This window comes from Anopheles maculipalpis, chromosome 3RL, assembly GCF_943734695.1.
Source record: "Anopheles maculipalpis chromosome 3RL, idAnoMacuDA_375_x, whole genome shotgun sequence".
Lineage (NCBI taxonomy): Eukaryota > Metazoa > Arthropoda > Insecta > Diptera > Culicidae > Anopheles > Anopheles maculipalpis.
Window position 1 is genome coordinate 38,845,801 of NC_064872.1, and position 23,581 is coordinate 38,869,381.

General features: G+C 44.2%; 3 protein-coding genes and 1 non-coding gene across 6 annotated transcripts in view; 1 reads left to right on the top strand and 3 right to left on the bottom strand.

The window, feature by feature from the left end:
• Nucleotides 1-23,581, bottom strand: part of LOC126565137 (40-kDa huntingtin-associated protein) — a 342,010-nt gene that overhangs the window by 84,302 nt on the left and 234,127 nt on the right. The window lies entirely within an intron of this gene.
• LOC126566284 (small nucleolar RNA U3) lies at nt 690-889 on the top strand. Its single transcript, XR_007607343.1, has one exon. It is a non-coding gene; the product is annotated as a small nucleolar RNA U3 (small nucleolar RNA).
• On the bottom strand, nt 1,192-2,968 carry LOC126560609 (probable 4-coumarate--CoA ligase 3). Its single transcript, XM_050216565.1, has 3 exons — nt 2,283-2,968; nt 1,711-2,212; nt 1,192-1,629 (listed from the first exon to the last, which is right to left on the bottom strand). Exons 1-3 carry the CDS (start codon nt 2,966-2,968, stop codon nt 1,192-1,194), a joined length of 1,626 nt encoding a protein of 541 aa, XP_050072522.1.
• The window catches only part of LOC126563998 (centaurin-gamma-1A), a 168,167-nt gene continuing 152,287 nt past the window's right edge, over nt 7,702-23,581 (bottom strand). For 2 of the 3 annotated variants that reach the window (XM_050220891.1, XM_050220892.1), the window contains exons 2-9: nt 19,659-19,891; nt 12,458-12,599; nt 12,241-12,375; nt 9,105-10,439; nt 8,678-8,917; nt 8,493-8,610; nt 8,055-8,412; nt 7,702-7,972 (exon numbers count right to left, since the gene is read on the bottom strand). In XM_050220891.1, the coding sequence (XP_050076848.1) occupies nt 7,709-7,972; nt 8,055-8,412; nt 8,493-8,610; nt 8,678-8,917; nt 9,105-10,439; nt 12,241-12,375; nt 12,458-12,599; nt 19,659-19,891 (2,825 nt within the window). In that variant the 3' untranslated portion in view covers nt 7,702-7,708. Of the gene's footprint in view, nt 7,973-8,054; nt 8,413-8,492; nt 8,611-8,677; nt 8,918-9,104; nt 10,440-10,679; nt 10,898-12,240; nt 12,376-12,457; nt 12,600-19,658; nt 19,892-23,581 lie in introns of those variants that run through there. The other variant, XM_050220893.1, reaches the window with a different exon arrangement.

Sequence of the window (23,581 nt, forward strand, 5' to 3'; positions counted from 1 at the left end):
GGTCATTTTATAATTCATACAAGTTTATTTAATACCCATGGTCAACCGCTATTACCTCGAAGAGAAATCGTGCTACGAGCTTTAAACCAGAAAGCCTCTAACCCAATGCTACCAAGATATGGTACAAACCGATGTGCACCTTGCACCACTACTGCATAAAATCCGATTAAATTTTATGTACATTATCCGATTATATTGCAAAATATTTCTCCATGATACAGAATAAACGAAAAATTTAAATTTAAAATCAGAAAAAAGTGCCCCGTGCCCACTGTGCAGAGCACTGTGCACGCGCGTTCGCAACTGAACGAAACTAACATTTGTAGTGTTCACCGGACGAGCGCGCATTTGACAGTGTGGAAGCACGTGGGAATCGGTATTGTTTACAACAATAAAAACGTGTTCTCGGAATGCGCTAACAAAAGCAATTGTATTTAATTCCAGCGAAGGGCGATTTGACAAAACGACCATTCAGCTGCATTGTTCAAAATGTAACCGAATTGATTGTGAAACTGTTGTTGGTAAATCGGATAGCTAGGTCAACGTGCAATTCGAATAGAAACGAACTGATGGTGGTTGAGTGAGCGCGTTTAGCGGGTTGTACAGAGCGAAATCGTTGTGAAAGTGCACATCGCTAGAGGAGCATGCGTGCGTAGAATGCGGACCTTTGGTTGGGGCGTTGGTAGGTTAAGACTGTGCTTCATAGGATCATTTCTATAGGCAAGTTTTCATTTCTACTTCACCGAAAGTAGAGCTTATTCAACCCACGATGATGAGCGGTAGTGGCTGTCCTGGAGCGTGAAACTGTCGGATCTCGGCTTCGTCTCTGACGTGTCGGTCTGATCTTGATGATCGTATCCCTTGTAAGGGCAGACACATTCTGAGTGGTGTTTTTCCTTAACTATATTAATGAGATGATTATGATTTGCAATAAATGCCCTGACTTTGTATATTAGCCAGTCATAGTAATGAGCTTCAGTGACAATTTCGTGCGACCTGAATGGTGTTAGCTTCTGTATGATCCTGAACGTAGGTACGGTCAGATGAAATATTGTGAAACCTGATTGCGATGTAACTAGAATTTATGCATTTGAGTTAGTTATCTACACGGCATTTGCCTTGAAGTTTATGCACTGTAACGTGTTATATCAACTAACACTATATACTCTTGTCTAATCATATGATGTCACCCTATGTAGCTTCATTGACCATTTTCTTCACAAGACGCCGCACTACCTTTCCGGACGGTGTCATCGGAAACTTTTCGACAAACCGCACACCACCACGCAGTCGCTTAAAGTCCGTCACCTGCTCATCCACAAGTCGCACAATATCTTCCGGCTGCAGTGCGCTACCCGTTTTAAGCTCCACCACAGCCATCGGCAGATCGGTCGCACCGTCCGGCGATGGGATCCCGATCACGCACACCTGCTTCACGCCTTCGATTTTCTGGATGATGCTTTCCAGATCGGACGGTGACACCTGGAAGTTGTTGTACTTGATGATATCCTTGATACGATCGATCACGTACAGACTGCCGTCCGCTTCCATATATCCGATGTCACCGCTCCGGAAGAACCCATCCTCGGTAAGGGCATTCTTTGTGGCTTCCTCGTTGTGAAGGTAACCCTGAGCAAAAGGAAACGGTTGCAAAAAATCGTAATTATTTTCTCTCTTTTAGCGATGGATGGTTGGCTGTGATTGTCTTACCAAAAACATGTACCGATAACGTATCAGAAGCTCGCCGGATATTCCCGGTCCTACCTCTTGGCCGTCCTCATCCACCACCCGACACTCGACGTTCGTCGTAAGTGGACCGACCGAACCGGGCTTAACTTTGGCGTCGTTCCGTGTAATAAATCCAATCTCGGAACTACCGTAAATGGAGCGCACGTGCCCGTTTGGAAGGTGCTTCTGAAGCCGCAAGATCATTTCAGGCGGAACCATAGAACCACCGAGTTGCCACTGCCGAACGCTACTTAGGTCTGCCGTAGCATGCCGTGGATGGGCCAACAGGGCGGACACATAGGCAGGCGGTGTAAACAGATTCTCGATGCGATACTTCTCGATCAGATCGTACAGCAGTTCCGGCTGGCAAAGTTTGCTTGTCAGGACACGTGGTCGACTGTGGAGCAGGGATGTCATCACCGCAAAGATCCCGGTAGCCCAGAACAGTGAGCTAAAGTTAAAGATGGGTCCGTCGGAGATTTCTCTGTAAAGAGAGAAGCGAGCGAATTGGGTTCGTATGCTTGTTTTATTTACAGGGAATTCAGCTTACTTACGTGGAAAAGACATTTCCGTCCACAAAGTGTGCATGGGACAGACAAACTCCCTTCGGCAGTCCGGTAGTACCGGACGAGCACAGAACCATCGCGAGCAGTTTGGTAGCATCGCCGAGATATTCCGGCCGGAAGCTGCTCTCACCCTCGATCGGTTCCAGCAGCTCATCGACTGACCTTCCCATTCCATCCACCGGAGCGTCACCCATCACAAACAGTTGCACCTTTGCACGGATTGCATTCTTTACCGCTTCGGACACCACTACGTAATTGGCCGTATCACAGAAAACGAGCGTTGATTGTGTTTGTTTCATCATGTGTTCGAAATCTTCCCGCCCAAAGACCGGTGCCAGTGGATTCACGGCCAATCCCAGCACCCAACAACCGATCAACGCGGGCACCACATTTTCCCCATTTCCACAGGCGATACTAACAAAGTCACCACGCTTGTAACCAAGGCGACGGAGATGCAGCGCAACGCGTATAATTCGTAACTTCATATCAGCGCACGTTGTCTCCCGACCTGTGTCCGCGTTTATCTGTATCACCCGATCAGGGCAGCGGGACAACGAATCGAGTACAACACGGCCAATACCGGCAGCTGGATTCCATACCGACGGTAACGGTTCGCCGTACCAAAGCTTCCGCTCGGCATCGTAAACAGTTTGAGCCGTTGTAAACGGTTCCATTTTGTTTTTGCAGGACACACGAAGGGCACGGATGAAATTAGATGTAACTGGATAGAACAACACACTGGATGGATTCCTACACACAGCACGGTTGCACATAGACTGATCGTGCGATTGGGCGGAATGGAAACATTTAACGTGCATACGACCAGACACAGATACAGCCTCAGATAGAGATGGTGAGAGATCTGGTCGGAAATAGACTTATCAGCTGTGAGATAGTAACACAGACAATTGAACAGAGAATACTTCAATGTGTTGCAAGTCATCCCCGTCACAGTGTAGTGTGTAGAGTCTGAGGTAGGTTCAAAGGTTTGACGCGGTTCTTCCCTCATGGAGATCAGGTTGTGTGTATGGGGTTTTGCATAATCAAAGTCCGATTAATGTGTTAGAGAAGGATAGAGCATTGGTGACGTATGTTTTTGGATTCACAGATCTACTATGTTATACGAATAATCTAAGCCGTGCTGAAGCGTAGATAATAGACCGGATGGCAATTATGACTGCTCGTTTGTGACATGATAACTGGCTTATTTAGTAAGTGAAGGAGGTGCATGATGACGGAAGCAAATGATAAATTGCAACACTAACTAGCTCGGCAAAGCAAAGTTGTTTGTATTCCAATGTGCTTGATTAGTGATAAAGGGATCCAATTGTGGCACGTTTTTGAGGGAGCATACTTGTAATGAATAGGAAGAATAGCCGACTTTGTGACTTAGGTGAATTTCCTTTCTTATCAAAGCGAGCATATCTGTTGTCTTTTTATGGAGTAGATTCTTAAACTGATTATAGTGTACTAAATGAAATTTAAGACAATCGTCTGAGAAAGAGAGCAAGATAAAAAACTAGGAAATATCTAATTTGAAATATCTAATTTTTTTGGATATGTTGGTAAAAGAACCATCGCTATTTGGGAAAAGAGAAGCGAGAGTTGGGGCAAGTGTGCCACAATGGCAGCTGAGCTATCTAGTATTTTCCAAAAACTCAAACTCAAAAACCAATTTTTACGCAAAAAAATAATCCAAAATTTAAAATAAAATAACATTTGAGGCATAAGGATCACCGCTGTTTGTGGCAAGATTTTCGCTACTTTTGACTGTTTTTAATGATAGTTGAGCTATGAAAAAAAAAAATTTCCTGCCTTACACTGATTTCCCGATGTTCTAATGCGAGAAAAAACACCTTCTGTTCATCACTGCTACTGATAGAAAGAGGAAAGAGATTTTTCCACATAAAAATCCAACCATTTACCATCCATCGCTTGTCTCATCATCGATTGTTAAATTGGAAGATAAGTGAGTAGGATGTGGAAAGCACAAGAAAGAAATAAACATAAATACACACAAGGATAGAATTGGCACAACCGTAGCAAGTTACCTCCACATTTGGATGCTCTCCTAGCATCGAAAATGAACGAACAATTCGATTGAACTTTCGAATATGGCCGCCAACGCTAACTGCTCGATCGAAGATGAACACACGTGAGCGACACAGATCGCACACTACCAAATGTACCGAGTTACGTGTCACTGGTAATATCACTACCTCCGCATTGGGATGCTCTCTTGTTACGCAGCGCCGAATAACGTGCAAAACGGGCCCGAATCGTGGCCTGATGGTGGATTGTGCAGCAAAAAATGACCCTACAATGTCGTGAGAAGTTTAAATAAAATTTTAACCCATTTAAGACAACGGTATACGCTTTTCGGATTCGATATTACAATGAAAGTGTGATAGATAAGTGGCCGAGGGATTTAAACGAGACCATCGGCTTTATTAGCCAAGTTAAGAGAGATATGTCAATCATTTAGTTTTGTACCTTATGAGAGAATCTGACGATTGATGTCAGCTCGAATCAAAGGAATGAGGGTAAAGCTACATTAAGCAATGAGCAATGGAAGAATGTCCATAAGAAGTTGGGTGATCCACTAATGCTCCGATTGCATGAAAGGGCGAAAAGGTCTGTGCCTTTACTTCTACTTAGTGCTGAAATCATTTAAGTCATCTACATAATTGGTGTGTGGTTCTCCTAGGTAGGTCCTAGAAAACTTTACAAAAGAATCGCAAAAAAACGACACAATATTTGTAGTTGAACATCAACGATTCTAGAATTTGCAGCACTAGAAGGATGAAGGACACAACAATGGATGGACAGAGGATGGTATTTGGCAGTCTGCTTTTTGAGGAACTTCTACAACCCGTAAGTAGGCTGATTAATTCACACTAAAAACACAGATAAAGAAATAGATTAACTAGTTTTCATCGTATCGTATATTTTATCATTCTTCATCACACCGTGTATGCGTGTGTTTGTGTTGTACAAGCACAGTTCCGTTCAATTTGCCTCCCGAAATCACGTGGTAGCGAAGGGGGGCGAGACGCAAATCTTCTATCGTACGTCCCTTTGTTACAAGAGACCGAAACAAAACAATGAATTTAGAGACAACCACGGGCCGCTAGCTTGAGTCTAGCAATGTACTGTACGCGATACTTTTGTTTGTTTGTTTGTTTGTTTGGGATAGAGAGAAAGAGAGAGGTCGGTTATTACTACTAGGTACTAGCATTTATCCTACTTGCAGCTTCCTTTCTGCTTAGCTCCTTTTTTCATGTCAGTTCACTTCCACTTTCTCACATACGCACACACACACACACACATACTGATAAAGTTTTCCACTCCTTTTGTCCTTTTGTTTTGTTTTAATATTGTAACGTGTGAGGGATGATTTTGGTTGTTTTAGTTGTTTTGTAATCATTAATTTTCAACATATGCGCTCTGCCCTGCTATACTAATATACTAGATTTGTTTTGTTTTTGTCTGGCATACTACTTTCGCCGCGCTTTGTCGCTTGCTGCACCACTACGAACACGTTTTGTTAAATGATTTTATATTCTTTTGCTCTATACTACGTACTAGTTGTTGTAGGGTGTCACCATTATAAACTGTCGATACTTTAACGGTTACCGGGGGTTTGGATTTGTTTGAATTGCTTCCTTGCTTTGTTTTTTTACTTCTTTTATTTACCGGGGGTACTACACTTTATATATATAAACTCCGAATGCTTTCATGTTTCATATGCTAAATCTTTGCATGTTTGTTAGTTTTGTTCTATTTTCTGTGCTCTACTACCAAACGCAAGGGGTTTACAAGAAAAGTTATGAAATTAGCGCGCTACAAACAGTTAAACATTCTTCACATTCTTACTACAAGACACTAAACGTGTTCAATTTCGTCTACCATTTGTGGGGAAGGAAGGATCGTTTTGTATGCTTTTCTTTTGGGTGTTTTAAGTGCAGCACAACAGTAGCTAATGGTGCGACCGTGCTGGATATTATTTGCTTGCTTTTGTTTGTGTATTATATTAGGTGTATTTATGTTTCTGTGTGCACATATACATTTAATTTGCTTCGTCTTTATAACATGCCTTCTATAACTATGGGAACAGCAATAGAGCAATATTGCATTCAAAATCGGCACTGCGGATTGGAAAATACTACTTCCTACTCTCGTTTGTTTAGTTAATCGTAACCATTTTGGCATGTATTGGTTTTGTATAGTTTGTTGTTCGAGTCGAGACTATTTGTTTACCGTTGCTTACACTAATGCTTGTTTTGATGCCTTCCGATGAGACTAAATCGATCGGTTGTCTAACAATTGCCTACAATGCCACTAACAAAAAAAAAAAAGGAGTGTGCAATTAAATCGTGTAGTGTATTAGGAACTACTCTCGGCGTGTCCTCCCGCTTTGCATACCAAAAGGGAACGTAACAGGAACTGGATAAATTAAAACAAACAAACAACGTTTGAAGATCATTGCGCTGGATGAATAAATAGTTTGCGTACGATACAAGGCGCCTGAAAATCCCGATTAGGGAAAGGCTCATCATCATTTGATACAGACGGTTTTTAAAAACAAAAATTTATCTAGAATCTTGGTTCTAGAAATTCGCTTTTTCAAAAAATAATTTTACATTCCGTGCTGCTGCAGACAGGTTTCGTTGAACCTGGCAAGCACCAGCACGTTACCGTTAGAGCTTAAGCGTAACTTTAGCCAACTAAAAATAAACATCTAATTCTTATCACGCAAAAACAACCATTATTAAAACTTAAACCGGAAGGAAGGAGGATGATGATTATTTTCTCTTCTCGCCTGTTCTCTCGGCTCGGGAAAGCCAAAACAAGGCTAAATTTAAAGCTACAAAAACTAACACCACCCTATCTACTAGCCTGTTCCAAAGGGAGCATCGTTCTTTAAACACATTTACATACGAATAGAAAACTGAGAGAAAAAGGATTAATATCGATCATCTTCGTCTGTTGTGCCTTTGGCAAAAAACAGCGTGCCGATACTATTGGGAAATGGGATGAAAGAACCCCTAGAGAAAGCTAAATTATGTACAAAAATACAAATGTAATGCGTAGTTTCTAATTTTGGAAACCGTACATAACGAACGCCTTCCTACTCGATATTTAAAACCGGATCACAAAAATACCACTCTAAAAGGGGTATTTGGCCTTTTTTCTTTTTTTTCTTTTTTGCTCTAACACACATCTATTGCGCACGGACGCACACAAGAGTAACAGAGGGATTCTTCCGCTTAACGTTAAGAACTAAATACAGGGTGGGGTTTTGCATACATACAAGAGAATCTTCTTCCACAAACACGCATCCGTTTTGAGATTTCCGTTCCTTGAAATTGGATCTATTAGCATTCTTCTCTATACACCGTTTAAACATTACTTCAGATCACACTGGAGGAAAACTTTTCGAACGTGGCCTGATCGATGGTTTCCCTTCGGCGGGGTAGCGTACCACTGGCGGAGAACGGTGCCGGATCCGTACAGCCGAGACTGGTCAGCAGCTCGACCAGGGCCGTCGTCGTTTCTACGTTGACGTGATGAGGCGAGTTGGTGGCCTGTTTTGCGGCGGCAAGCGAGTTAGCCGCCTTGGCGAAGGTTAGGCACGAACGGCCTTCGCTATCCACGTGCTTCAGGTTGGCATGATGCTGGAAAGGGGGAAAAAAAGGGTAGGTGTTAGGGAAGGATTCTTTCCACAACTCTCTCTCGCTTTCCCAAATCGGGACTTACCCATATTAGTAGCTGCGAGATGGCTAGATTACCGATGGCACAGGCCAACAGTAATGGCGTCCGGAGATCACGGTTGCTAGCGGTCGAGTTGATATGCTCGTTCGATGCGTTCGCCAGCAGGATAATGATGGACTTCATGTCCGAACGGACGACCGCTTCACATAGCTGCTGACCGATCGGGGGTGAAGGATTAAAGTGGGGCAAAAAGTCCTTGCCTTCGTACTTGCTCCTTATCCACGCTTCCTTCTCCTCCCGGGAGCTGGCGGGCGTTGGTTTCACGCGACCACGCGTATTTGCTTCCCACACGGAGTTTGCTAAACTGTTGCCGATCGCAAGCATTACGCTCAAATGTCCAGGACTGTGGGAATAAAGGTAAAAAAGGTTAGTATCATCTCTGTGCGAAACAGTTCCGCAAATTTCCAAACACGCGTTACTTACGGCCATTCGTCCAATCCCAGTGATCGCACCTTGCTGATGTGTGAACCCAAGTTTCGGTGCACTCCGGAGCATTCGATACACATCAATACGCCCAGATTCAGGCTAGCCCATTCAGGATCTGCAATAACAAAGGGTAAGCTCAGTAAGCAATCTCTCCAAACAGGGCAAACCTTAGGTACACTTACTTGGTGAATCACAGTCAACACAGTAACCGTTGCCAGGGACACGGCTTCGAATGGATTGCATCGATGCAATATCACTCGGGTTCAGTGGTTTCGACTTGGACGATTCGATGCCTTGCAAACTCTTGAAAATTTCTTGCTCTATCACCGAAACCCATTCGTCGCGTTCCTCCGAATTGGAGGCTTCAAAGTGCCATTGCTTGTTGTCCAGCGATACGATGTAGAACTCGAACCCGTCGGAATCTATTTTTGCGGAGGAGAAAAACCGAAAAACGGATGTCAATTTAATCTCGCTTGGCTTGGATGATTGAAGTAGGGATAGGAATTTAAAAAATGTATTTGTTCTGTAACATTACGGAGTTACTCCGGAATGTCAGAAAAAATGAGGATTTATACATCAATAGTTTGAACATCTTACACACCCACTTACCATCATATTCACTGTTCTTCCCCACGCCACTGCTCTTCATGCGTCGGTGCCGTTTCTTTACATTTGGCGTTTGCGCATCGATCTTGTTGCCTCCTCCGGCACCTGCCGTGTTGCTACTATCACAGCCCAGGAAACCCTGCGAGTTGCTGCTACTGATCACGATGCCTTCATCGCCGCTAGTTTGGGAGTTGGATTTAACCGGTTCACGCAACGTATCGAATGCCGTCAGCAGGACCTTCTCGGTGCATTTCCGATCTTTGGCGAGCGAGAGTCCACCAATACCTTCGGTAAGACCGTTCGAGCTGCTCGTAGCCGTCTGTCCACCGTTCGACCCATTCGTAACATTATTGGTGGACGCTTGGGCAGCAGCGGCAGCCGCTGCCGTTAGAGCACTATTCGTGATGATGGACTTGGTGCCCCGAGGCTTCTGTCCCGGCACTTTTACCGTGACGTACTGCAGCGATACTTCCTTCCCGTGTACATCCTCCATGTAGTCGTGCAGGGACGGATGGTACGTGAGCCGACCATCGTCACACAGCGTGACGTACTTTTTCTTCCACTCTTTGTTGAGCGATTTGCTGCTGCGTTTGTACAGATAGCCTTGCTTGATCGGAATGGCCCGGCCGGATCCGAGCTCACCGTTCTTGATTTTTTCCTGCTGCTGTTGCTCCTTCTTTGAGGACGACGGGATGAACAGGTTCGATCTTCGGCGACTCTTGCGTGATGTGGTCGGTGTTGACGTGGGCGTCGGTAGCTCCTTGCCATCTTTTCCCTCCTTACCACCGCCACTGCTGCTGCTGTCCTTCGCCGACATTGCGGACAGTCCAAGCGGTTGCAGCGTATCGGTTGGTCCGCTCGAGACGGGATGTGATGGTGGGACAAACTTGGCAATATTATTATTTTCGTTTGTCAGCGCCAACAGTGCTTGCTGGGAGGTGCCATGAGAGATCGTGCCCCATTTCTGCGCACCGCCACCATTCGCACCGGCCACATTGGTGTGGTGATGGTGATGATGCTGTGCCTCGGCACCGATCAGCTCCTGGCTGATCTTGATCGGAATGTGATGGCTCGAGGCAGAGAGGACGTGATGCCGGTGGGGCAATGTCATAGTGCCGCCGGCAGTGGTTTGGTGATGCGTGGGATGTTGTTGCTGATGGCTGGGCGAAGAGTTGCTGCCTAGCTGTGGACCACCGGAAAACCCATTCGTGGGGCTAGGAACTGATGGGTGAAAGCTGGCCACACCGAGCCGCGTACCTTGCGGTGTTGTGGGCCGTGAGTTTGTTGGCGTTATCGTCGATCCGGTCGAAAGACGCTGCTGGACAATCTTTTGACAGGCTGTACCAGAGAGAAAAAGAGTGAGAGAGAAAGAGAGAGAGAGAGAGAGAGAGAGAGAGAGATAATTAATATTACATGAAGAACTCCTTGTGCGATTGTGTCACAAAAGGCAGATGTTCCTTCGAACGATCGTTTGCGAAAGCACACACACACACACACTCGCTCTTTATGCTCTTTGCATTGGTGTAACTCGTTTTCTTCGAGGATGCAATCGCCGTAATGCAAGAAAGTAATAATTACAATATCTTCTGTAGAAAGGCATGGCGGTAATGGTGGCAGATGTAGTTTGCGGTTTGAGTGTTAAAGCTGCTGCACCACCAGCAACGTGGTGCCGACCGTCACCGACTGTTCCTCCACGGTCGGAACTCTTTCTAGCGGATGCTGCACTGGACGCTTTTTCAAACATAAATGCGGCAAGTAACGTTTTACTTCCACTTGGACGAAATAACACGCGCTCTCTAGCTGGCACAGGAGTTTTGACACTGTTTCACCAAGGCAACAACACAACATAAAAGTCCAGTGCTTTGGGCTAGCAACTAGCTAGTAGTAGTAGGCTTTGCTGGGTTGTATGCCGTGCCGGAGGCTCGTCCGTTTCCATGCGATAGCAGAGTGATGCTGCTGCTGCTGCTTGTTCACCGAAAACTCATCGAAATGAACGAACCGAACAGCGCAAAAAAGGAAACTGACGAAAATGGACCTCCGACCAAAAAAAAAAGTTTAAGTTAAAGAAAGAACGTGAGCATGAGATGAGAAGAGGCAAGATGATGATGATACTGCACAACGCACACACGCCAAGGCACGACACGTTCGGACCGGTCCCGCGAATGAAGGAAAAACGGAGGCTCAAGAACGTGCAGCATAAAGCATAAGCTGTAAAGAAGGGAAGCACAGCATACACACGCCGTATTGGTGAGCATAGAAGTATGACGGGAATGGAAGGACGAGAAGATGTCCCCGAGGAAAGGGGAACTGATATACGTACAAATAAAAAGAAAAAAAAAAACATTACCACTACTACCACCCCATTCGGATGGTCACCACACATCCACACAAACACATACGCATAACGCAAGGTTCCACGAAAAAAAAACCCGGCAGCCTCGGATGGTGCTTGGGCTGCCTAGCAGGCTTTACACGATTAGAAGAGGCAGGCTTTGGCTTTTGTTTTGTTTATGCCCTTCCTGCAAACAACGTCGTTGCTGCTCCCTATTTCATTCCCACTTTCTGCCTGGATGCTTCCATCTTACCCTTTTTTAGGCAGCTCACGCGACTTACGGAAAGCTTGCACGCTGTTTCGTTCGGTTAGTGCTCAGTTTATGTTTACGCTTCTTTTTAGGCTTCTTTCGATGTTTCTTTTTGTGCACCAAAATGCTGCTACTGCTGCTTACCCTCCTTGGCGTTGTTGATATGCGGAACGAATTGCGTGCTTGCTTTGTTTGGAAGCACGCGTATGTGTTGGTGAAAGTGTGTGATTTCAGCACCGGCCACTAGATGGCGTACGGTACTGTTATCCTTTCATTTGACAGATCCTTTTCGCAATCGCAGGGGTAGGCCAGTCTTAAAAGCTTTTTTAAAGCAATACAGCGTTGTTTTTTCCAAATAAAAATGACACATGAAAAATCAACATGATTTACAAATAATCTACATAGAAAAACTGATTCTCATTTACAAGTTCACATTATGTTTTAAATCAACGAAACTCAAAAGTAAATTTCAAATAAAACAATTTAAAAGTCTAATGTCCTTTCAAAACTGGTTTGTGTCTTCGCTCTTCCCCCTCTAACATTCCCAATACACCTACCGTCTTGAAACACTCGTTCCACGTTTAATCCATAGGTGGCGCAGGTTTCGTAATAGGTACACCGTTTCAAATCTTGCGCCAACTTTCGGGCCCGTGCATCGTCAATTACTCGTGGTGCTCGTTCGCAAATGCCATCTGAAGGAGAAAATAGTTTTTTTTTGTTAGTAATTATTAAAATTATACCAATAATATGAGACATCATCCAAACCGTACGTACCTTGCGTTCCAACGAGAATAAACGGAATTTCGGCCGTGTTGCGATGATGCGCTATCCGGTTGTAGTAGGTGTAGATCGCATTGAAGCTAGACTCATTATCCAGGCTAAATACAAAGATTACCGCATCAACCCATGCAGCGAACTAGAAGCAGAAGAAAATGAGAAAATTTAGGTTAAAAAAGAGAAAAATCGGATAGTTAAATTGAAAGGATGAACATTAATGGGTTTTCACGCACACACACGCACATCATGTGTACATGTGAGGACGAAAACCCATTTTTCGTAATCATTTGGGGTGAAGCCATGAAAAAAGAAGCGGTTTTTGCAAATTTGCAATCGAATAAAAGAAACCTAGGGAAAAAAAGTACACATATAAACAGAATGTCTTACAATTGATTCGTCACGGTGAACCAATAAATCAAAACCAACTATACACAAACATGCAGCATATGCACTGAGCGGGTTTTTTTTTTGTTCAGGACGTTTCAGTTCTTATTCTGTTTGGTTGATGAATTAAAGTGCGTTACGATTTTGTGCGTTTTTTGTGCGCAAAAACTAGAATTTGATTTAAAAAAAAAGTCTCACAACAAGGGAGCTAGAACCCCCCGGAATGGTTCAACGAGGCAGGAGAACATTTTGGTTCTTAAGGTTACGACGACGTATAGGATTTTTTTTTGCTATGCCAAATAACGGTAGGACAGATTTTTGTTCCTTTGAGGAGGAATTGTAAGGGAAGAATTGGCCGGAAATCATAAAGCACTAGCATTTGTGGTGGTGCACAGTCTATTAAAGTTTGTTTTGTCGAAAAATTAACTCATTAGACCACAGTGCAGGGAAGAGGTGTCGAAAAATGTTTTTAATAAACAGAAGAAATAGTGGAAGGGACGGCTGATGGCTGTAATAGCACCAGAATTTGTTCTCTGGAAGAAGGTGCACAAGAATTTAAGGCGGTTTTGTGCTTGGTTTGATTGATAGTGTGAGATTTATGGGAAAATATTCGAATTTGATATACTCCCCAGGCCGCAGACAAACAAACAAACGAGAGGTTTTTTCTTTGGGAATTTTTTTCCCTATTTTTTGTTTTCGCAGACGACACGCAGTATGCAGTCAAAGTCTGATGATTTCCTGGCCGGAGTACACGACTTTTTCTTAAATCAAATACGACCAAGGACTCCTTTTGAGGCATTGCAGACACATGACAAGGGACCGACGCATTAATGAACTCGGTTTAATAGAAAATTCGGCTTTCGGACTAAAGTCTAGAGACGAGAGAAGAAAGACAGAAAACTAAAACAAAAGCCAGACTTGGCGCTTGATACTTGGGGGAAGGTTGCTTTAGAGCGCTTCTAGCTAATATTACATGCACAAATCAGATCTCGTACATGCTGTGCGAAAGAGCGTGATGTCGTATCCGGCTGGTTGCAGCTGAAAATGACTTGTTTTAGACACATACGACATCCAGACACTGTCAGAGGTCGCAAAAATACACTAAAGAACCCATATTGAAACCAAACCAGCGCAGTCAAAATAGAGATATCTGGTCTCTCCGGGGTCCAGATTTATTTTCCCCTTATGTGTTGGATTATTTTCAAACGGTAGGTGAGTGTGCAAAACTATGCGGGAGAAATTGTTGCTGCTGCCCAACATTGCTATCCCATTTTGATAATAACGCTGTCAGTTCGAAACAAACCATCGACGCTTTCTACCAGCGAATGTAATTTTTTTTTTGGTTGTTTGTAGGAAAAAAAGTAACAACAAAATTATCTCCTGTAGGCGCACGTGTGCGTTTCCCTGCGCATCGATGGTTGCGGCGCGAAGTTACGCCACTAAACTACGCCTAATAGAGCTGTCAGCGAGCAAAAACCGGCGCACAGTAAAACAACTGGAGAACTGCACCATCCGCTAACGGGGCATTACGGCAAAGGGGGAGAAAACAACCAACTTAAACAGCAACAATAGCACAAAACGTACACGGGGGTAGGAGTACGAAAGGCAGCAGTAGCAGCACCAGCAAAAAAGGTAGAATATAATCGACAGCAATACTGGCGAATGCCCACCTTAATGGCACCGATTTAATTTATGGCGGGTGCTTGATTTTAACCTAAAACTGTACGAAATAGAGGCAAGGGAATTGCGCAAAGATAGTAAGGTTTAGGCGCACAGTTCCTGAGAGGGATGTTGGTTGGACAGCAAAAGCGTCCAGCAGATTTGTTCCAACATTTTGTAACTATTGTTGTGTATGTTTCGTTCTTTACTAAGCCGCTCATAATGGTATTTCAACATCAAAAGTAAGTGCACGATGAGGCGACACTATTGCACAAGAGTTCAGGAGGGTTTTTTGTTGGAGATGGTAGAGGCAACTTTCTGTATTTATAAACTACCGTGACAAGCAGCGTGTCGCTTTGCGTACGATACGGGTGCAGATTTCACTCGTTGCATCCAGCACACGGCCAGCAGAACAACACTTCCTGGTGCTAAAACGGTACACACAATTGCGAATTTTAAACACACTGTCCCCACTGTCACCAACGTGCGTCCGTTCTTTGGCACGCAAAAGATTGCTTCTCTTCCGCAAACACGAAACACGGGCATGAACTCACACTCAAGGACACACCAATCCACGCTTCTAATGCCCAAAACCAAAACTACAACAGGCTCCCGCAAGAACCGCAAACAACAAGTCAAGTCCGAATGCGTGCAATTCGCGTACTGGCGAAAAGGACTCCGTTGAAACCTAAACTACGGCGTAGGCAATGAACTTGATTTGTACGACCATTCCACCCACCCCGCCCCTGCATGTGTAGGTTGCAGAGTACTAATTTTTTTTTTGTTTTCGTGTGCCCTCCCTGTTTTCCAGCGTAAAAACATCATCCATCGGGTCGCACGACTAGAACCTAAGCTGCAGCAGCAGCAGACGGAAGTTCAAGAGGTCGCCATATAATACACGATTTGTTTGGGAGACGCGCAGGCGCAACCAACAAGGAGGCCGGTGTGTTGGCAGCATTAGCACAGTGGCAGGCCCATGAACCGGGTCCAACGTTCAATAGCAACCGTTGCGACATAACATGTACTTGGAGGACACGAACATGGGCACTCGGATGGTAGAATTTGCGTCGCCGACAGCTACACAGGCCGTGTCCTGATTTGTGTGTTGCGCTTAGTCTACCTTTCGGGGGCACTTGGAAGTCGGTCGCCCGTTAATCACGCCATCCCCCCCCAATTGTGCCGCGGAAGGAGTACAGGAGAGCTTGGAGTTGGTTTCGTTGCAATCTTGAAACACTGTTCTTGGGCATCAGACACAGGTCTAGGCGGTCGAATGGTGCGATGGTGGAGCTGGGCTCTCGAGGCCCATATTTTACTGTTCACATTACCACTCAATGGCGCCGCGCGCTCAGGTTCATTGAAATGGAAAGCATTTCGAGGATGGATTGCTCTGGCTCCCTCTTCGTTTTCTTTCCGCCCTAAAGGGGTTTCGGGTTCACTTTTTTGCCTTACTTTCTTGGCAAGCAAAAACACATACATACTCATCTTTGTATTGTATGTCGCAGACGACGCCTGCGAGTTATGCAAACATCCCACCACGAAATGCATTCTCCTCTCGAATGCACCGCGAAAGAAAGGTGCCATATATCCATATGTGTGTTGTCTTTTCTGCATCCTGCGGCATCCGCACGCAGTAGCATAAATGATAAAGCTTCACCAGCTGCCAACTAGACTGTAATTACCATTCCGTTTCATGCCGTGCTGCTCCGGCCGCAAGCACCGGCTGACGATGCGGCAGTAGACGGTATTCTTTGCATTTGTAAAATCTTTGCACAGCCAGTGTATGCATGCTCTCGGTTTTGCTCTGTTTCGGTTCTTTAATTTGTGCGCCCTACCACAACAGGGTGAAATATAATTTGTCCAACCACCGCCGATCTGCGTTGCGATGTGAGTTTTTTTTTTTGCCAAACGAGGGTGATCTCGTACACAGGGGAAAAGAAAGAGTACAGAAGGAGAGCCCCTGGGGCAGTATGCGAAATACGAAACTCGACGCATTGTGTTTGCGAAACCACCACACCGCACCGGCCATCGTTTCGACCAGGATCATCCGACACGTTCGTGTGCACACTTAAGTTCATCAATTGTTTGATTCAATTTTTGGCTTAAATTCGTTCTCGCTCTCACCTGGCCTTTAAAGTGCGCGTGTACAGCAATACATGTCAGCACATAATGAAAGGGGTGTTTTATCGCACATCCTAAAGTGGATGCTTGACCGCGGGTGGTATCCTTTGTGATAGCGCTTTGATGCTGATGTCCTTTCGTGGGTAGGTTGCACAATGCGCCCGAACCAATGGCAGTATTATGCAGTGGTTTAGCATGTGTCACCTCTCCCATGTACAATGACGAAAGCGGGGAGGTTCAGTGCACATTTTATGAAGGTGTCTCTTTTTAATTTTTCCTGTCACATCTGCGGAAAACAGTGAACTTGAAATGCTAAACAAAGCAACGTTTGATGTCCTGTTTGAGTGTTTTTTTTCTTTCTTCACCATTAGAGTTGTTTAGACATTTTCATTTAAAAAAACTAAAATTATTTTGCTAAGAGGACTAGCTTAAATGATTTGAAATTTGAAAATTTGAAATTGATTTAAAAGAATTCCACTGAACCTGTAAAGACGTTCAGAATAAACGCTTCGATCTATCTAAACGAAAACCCTCGCTAATAAAGCGATAAATAATCGAAACGACTTCTCCATATTACTACCGCAGTACAAAATCGAACCAAAATCAGCTCGATCGACATCATGTTCCATTTCATTCTTTCACGTTCAACGATAATATTTACCTTACAAATCCCGACTGGCACAAGAATCAAGGACACACTCGCATACGAAGCGGATCCTTTTTATCGTGTGGCACACCGGTCGCTGTCATGCATGAAATCGACGATTTATAACTCGTTTCTCCATCCTCCCTAAAGTAGAAATAATCGGTTGATCGGTAAAGATCGACCCCTAACTCTCTTTCGTTCGATCCATTTGCATCCACAGCGATGATAGTGCCCTGTTTGCCACATTGAAGAATCGATAAATCGTAACATTGATATGAAAACAAACCCATTAGCGAGTCAACGGTGAACCGAAGTTCGCCAAATGCAATGAGCTGTAAATTTTGTTCAACGGGGGCTGTGTTGGATTTCTGTACGCCGTAGTTACAGTTACTGTTGCGTCCGCAGAGGGTTGATCCTGCCGCACCAAATCAAAGCCACCGATCAATCGTGAAGCGAGGACTAATTAGCAATTCAAATAAGGTGTGCGTACCCCCCTCGCTTCTCTCTAATCCTTTTCCATCGCGCTGACGATACCACCCCGCCCAGGAGAAAGTCATTAAAGTGCAATCAATTGCTCTTTGCGCCTCGATAAACACCCAAGTATGGGTACGTGTGTGATGTCGCGATATCGGGTTCGTGTAATTGATTAGTAAGCGGGGCGTAGAGTCCCGCAGGATTGTGCATACCTTCTACAAGCACCCGTTAACTGCCGATCCCGATCGGTTTGCTCTACGCTAGGCACCCTGTGCCGTGGTTTCGATCTGCATTGTTTGATTGCTGCGCAGAAAACTACCAAGTCAGACCAATTATTCACGCACCTACCATGATGGCGGGGGGTACGTGCACGGTCGTATGCAAATTTTTGCATCGTACCCAACATTCCCGGTAACGGTGATGCATCGATGAGTTGCGAATTCATCCTAATGCTGATCCTAACGGACGGGCGCACACACGCACACAGTGCTATTGTTGTTTTGGCGTATCTCTACCACCCGGGAGAAGATGAATGAAAATATTTGCAACAATTAGCTTGCAATAATGTTTTATTCGTATCCCTTATTGTACGCTTCTCTCAAGGGGTACAAAGTAAAAAAATATATAAAATCGAATAGATTAACCCTGATAACTCATCACGACGGTGGTGTTCTGGGAGAAGGAAAGAAAATGCTGAAAAATCGGCTAGTCATGCATTCATTCAATAGGATTCCGACCATCGATTGTTCTGATTTCGAATGACTTTTAATTGTTACTGACGTTGCGCAAAAAATGAAGTAATCAGTAAAGAAAGCGCTTTTTGTAGGGTGATCAGCAACAAGGGCAGGGGAAAAAAATGCAATTCAAAGTGCAGCTGCAGTAGCGAAAAATTATTTTAATGTAACTGCAGCAGAAATGTGGTGTAACAATTCAATTGACCATTGCCATCTGTTGATATAGGACTCAAAAAACCTTTGTTTTTAAAGGCATCTCACTTTAAGTCAACACTCCTCCGGTCAATTTGTCGCTCTGGCGCCACCGCACGCGGAACTTCAAGGGGTCTCGTCAAAGTCCACGCAATTTTAGTGGCCATTGAAGATCAAGTGTAACCAGCAACGTTAGAGCGTCATCAAATACGTCGTTTGAAGGAAATAAAATAAAAACACCCTTGAAAAGCTCAACTTCAACCTACACACACCGCTGCTTCATGGTAGTTTCAAGTTGAACGCACCCGAGCCGGTTTATGCCAGCGAACGGGACAGTTTGCGTGTGTACATGCTTTTTTTTTTGCTGTTATGCTGCACCGATCGCTTATGCAATTGCTTAGTACAAGGCAGCATAATTCATGGTAGATATCTCGTTTTTCCGGCTTAGACACTATTTATGACATACCGACAGTAAATTATAGATTGATAAGAGAACTGGATCTTCCGCTACATTTCCGGGATCGGTAACGGAGAGTACATTTTCGTTATGGATTCCTAAAGATCCAAATTCCAGCCCGCATTCGATAAGCTAGCTCTGTTCACGATATCGACAGTCTTCGTTTGGCAGGCAGGTGTTGCAACTCGACCAATTAAGTAGACATTTTATCAGCAAAACCACTTCGGTGTGTGATATAAGCTATCGTTCAAGAGACCTTGGGTGAGTATCAACACACACCCATTCAGTGAGCGGACAAAGGATACACATTGGAGCATAAGGATGGACAGAAATGGCGCACAAAACCGTACCCAAGCGCCAAACACGTCTGTCATTGATATTATGAGGTTATAAACGAGGACGACTTTATGGGCCTGACCCTTTGAGGGTAGGGCAGTCTGGTTCATATATTTTATTATCACCTTATTCAACCCAACCCAGTAGCAGTGGGAATAGATCCCGTTCTGTCGGACTTTGCCACTCCAAATAACTCACCTGAATTTCTGGGGGTCCACCTTCGTCCCGTATTAGCAGCAGGTAGCTTTGATTGTCGATCTGAATTTCCTTCTTGAACCGGCCACCTTCGGGCGATTCCTCCTGCATGTACGTGCCGGTGAGATAGCGGTGCACCAGGGCCGATTTGCCAGAGCTGAGACTGCCAACGATACCGAGGCGGATGTCCGGCACGGATCGTGAGATGGTCCATTCCTGGCTGTTGACGAACGAATCTACAAAAAAAAAAAACAAGGAAAAGACAGAAGAAACAGATAAGAACGCTGTTGCATGATCCCTGTCAAAAAATTCATACTATTTCTGTACATTCATAAAGCCCAAACCAGTTTCTATAATGCGAAGTGTTAATGAAGCTTTTTTTTAGCAGCACAAAAAAAAAAGATCTGCAACAAAAAGCAAAGCATAAGAAACAGCAAACGGCAACTAATCCCATTTCTGACAGCAGGGATTTGCATCTTATTGGCGCCGCTGCACCCCAATGTGCTCCGGACATCGCAAAAGGGCAACCAACTGGGCAAACTTTGCTTGAAGAAAAAAGGCATTTCGGGAAGGTCAGTGTGCAGACAGGGTGGACACGAATAAACCCGACGTTCTGCCCGGTGGGGTGTACGGGTCCCCGTTTCATTAACACTTCCTTTTCAAGTGTCAATCTAGCGCTGCGAACGCGACCAAGTTTTCTTTAAGGATAATAGAGCTAAATTTCGGCGAAGGGAACACCGGCACCAGGAGCTAGAGAAATTTCGCCAAAGAAGAGCTTGTTTCTGATTTTTAATTTTTGTTTTTTTAAAAGGGACAATTTAAATTAACAATTCGTCGCTTCGCTGGTTTTGCAGACGGCCGTTTTGAAAGCGGAATTAGATCTCATCAAAATGTCATTTTCGGCAACATGTTGGGTGCTGACGGACGTGGTTGAAATGGAAGTTGAAAAAAGTTGACGAACAGCATCCATCATCACGCTATCCGCTGGGCGCAGGCCAGTAGAGGGCTCGAAGTTGTTTTTCTTTGGGGTATAATTTTTATTTAAATCTGCTTGTAGTTAATCAACGTAGGATTATGTTTTGATATGCGACACGAACATCGGAGCACCGTTTTCCACACGTCACTGTTTCGGTGATGGAATGTCACCAAATTTCATCCCGAGTTTAAAGGCCCTTTAGCTACGGCACGTTAGCAGTTTTCATATCGTTTATGTATTTTTTCCTGCTTAATCCCGTTCCTGTTTGGATGTCCGATTCGGTCTGGTTTTTCTGGTGGTGATTTATTTTGCGGATGCGAACAATAAAAGAAAATCAGGACTACATGTGTTTTTTGACGTGTTGCGCTGAAGAATTCTTGTGCTACAAATAAGTCTTTGAATTGTACAAATGTACACGTTTGATCATCCTCGTTGACACATTAAATTTACTTCATTGCAATGAATAGTTTACTTCATTAAAAAATAGCACACAAACGCTTCAACGAAAACGATACTCGTGATCGATTCTTTGCAACACACATTATGACACCATCATCCGTCTTTCCTCTTAAAGCATTTTAAAAGTAACATATTTTCTTCACTGTTCCTTTTCTTCTGGCAAGAAAAGGTGATTGATTGCAAAAAGATTAGCCACTGCATCTGAGGTCACCGTGCAGTAGAAAAAAAAAACATGAGTAAAGATCCAACCGGAAAAACAAAACTGGACCGGCACCAACGAATCAGACGAGACGGCACCGAAACTTTCGTTTGATTGATGTTATCCGACCAATTCCGGTGGGCCTTGCCTGGGAACACAAATGACGGAAGCTTCCTTCAGTTATGCATATGACCGAAAAGGGCCAACACCGGCATCCAGAGCCCTAAAAGGCTCCCTTAAAAGTACCAAATTATTGTGCGGAAAGTAGAAATTGACATCCTGCCGCTGGAGCCATTCCGAGCGAAATGAAGTTAAGAAAAAAAAAAAAAAAAAGATCAGTCCCGATTCGTCAACCGACAACACACCGCTTGGTGAGCTGCACGGAATGCACATTTGCATCTTGATTGATTACGAAGCGTACGCCCTTGCGTAGTGCCACTGGAAGAACGACACCCAACTGGCAGGGAGGATGCAGCACAAACAGTCTTTCACTCTGATCTGCCCTGTCTTTTCCTGGGCAAGATTGCGCAAGATTGATTGCATGTAAATTAACACCATTTAGGCAGCGCGCCGTGACGACACCCAAGGGAGGGAGTTGTGCGCTTGTGTATGTATCTGCATGCTTTCCGGGAAAAAGGGTTCAACCGGTAAACGCGTAATATCGGCGTGAGAAACCTGCCATCCATGCTTCACTATCTGCTCCGTACGGTCGGTCGGTGGTTCGGTGGCCTGGCCCGGTCTTGCTTGCCAGGGATCCCTGGATACTGTACGCTAATTGTCATCGTCGTGAGGTGCAGAATAGCATGGATCCGATGACGGTTGCTGTCCGGACAAATTAGTTGACACAATTTAATCTTCAAATTAATCACCGAACCCATTTGTCTATCGGAATGTGACGACCGGCCCTAAGGGTTTTACGAAAGGGCAAAGCACGCCGGGTGGAATGTTTTCGGTAGCAGTTTTTAAGGGACGTGGTTTGTTTACAAAACCTTAACTTGGGATCGCTTGGCCCGCCCGGAGAAGGTGAACATAGGCGAACGTTCGGTATTTTAAATCTTAAAACTGTAACTGGTATTTCTAGTAGGTGTTCAGCGTATTTGTGAAAAACCTTAATAAATACCGAACAGTCTGTATGTTGTATTACATTAGCAGCATGACTTTCCAGCGGGTAATTGAATTTTTCTTTCTTATCGATTTAATGCCACGTTGTGTTGAGATGTGTTAATTATTTTGTTGATGAAGCGTCTTCTAATATCCGTTCACTTACTTTGTGGCTTCGCGTATGATGGAACCAGAGCTACAAAGGAAAGCATTTAAGCGCTCATATTCGTAAACCACATAATAAAAGGCGGATTTTTAATTAATTCATTATTATTATAGTAAGCCTCCAATGGTTAGTAAGCCTCCAGTTTTTTTCGATGGAATGGAAGGCATTTTATCTTCGAAAAGTGAACCTGTTTGATCGAAAACATGGTGGTAAACGATTGGCATAAATTTCAATGAATAATCATTTTCGAGGACGTTGGCTTTGTAATCTGTTTGCCATGCATGAGGCGTCCTTCTGCCCGGGAACCATGAAATTCTGCTGGGCACAGATGTTTTTTTGTATTTTTCGCGAACATTCCAACCTACAGTTAAATAATGCTGCAATCTCATTCGCATATGTGGTGCAGGGATTTTTTATTTTATTTTCAAGTTTTATTAAAATTCTATGTAAAAGCAATGTGCTATCAAAAGCAAACGAAACAAAGTTTTTATATTGGATTGCTTCAAGTACTATGCCTTTCGCTAAATCAATTTTAAACGCAGCGTTAACTTGCCACACAAAGATGTTAATGACGCCAACCGTGGCTAATCGAGCCAACGATGATTTCACTCTCCACGACCCACTTGTTTCGAATGGAGCGCCCCAACGATTCGATTACGTCGTGGGCCAAGTGGCAACAAATTGGAAGTCAAAACTAACATACCATACTGCATTGTGCCGAAATGAAGCATGCAAGCATTATGGAGAAAAAAAAATCAATCCGAAAACTAACGAACTAGCACAGGGCACACAAAATTATGCGAAGGGAGCGAAGCCAAGAATAGTGATATAATGACTACAAGGCGTTTTATGGTGTAGCCTGATGTAGGGACACATCATCAGTGCGAAACCATGCGAGTGGCTAGTATAAACAGAAGACGAAAAAAGCAAGGAAAACCATTACAATTTTCCACCAGCGAGCTTGGTCGAGCTGCAGCAGCAGTGGCACAACTCATTTTAAATTGCTTCATCTCCGTGGTCCGACA

Coding starts and splice junctions, on each gene's coding strand:
- LOC126560609 (XM_050216565.1), bottom strand. CDS start 2,968: ATGGAACCGTTTACAACGGCTCAAACTGTTTACGATGCCGAGCGGAAG. Junction 2,213..2,282: donor GACGGAAATGTCTTTTCCAC/GTAAGTAAGCTG, acceptor CTCTCTTTACAG/AGAAATCTCCGACGGACCCA. Junction 1,630..1,710: donor GTTATCGGTACATGTTTTTG/GTAAGACAATCA, acceptor CCTTTTGCTCAG/GGTTACCTTCACAACGAGGA.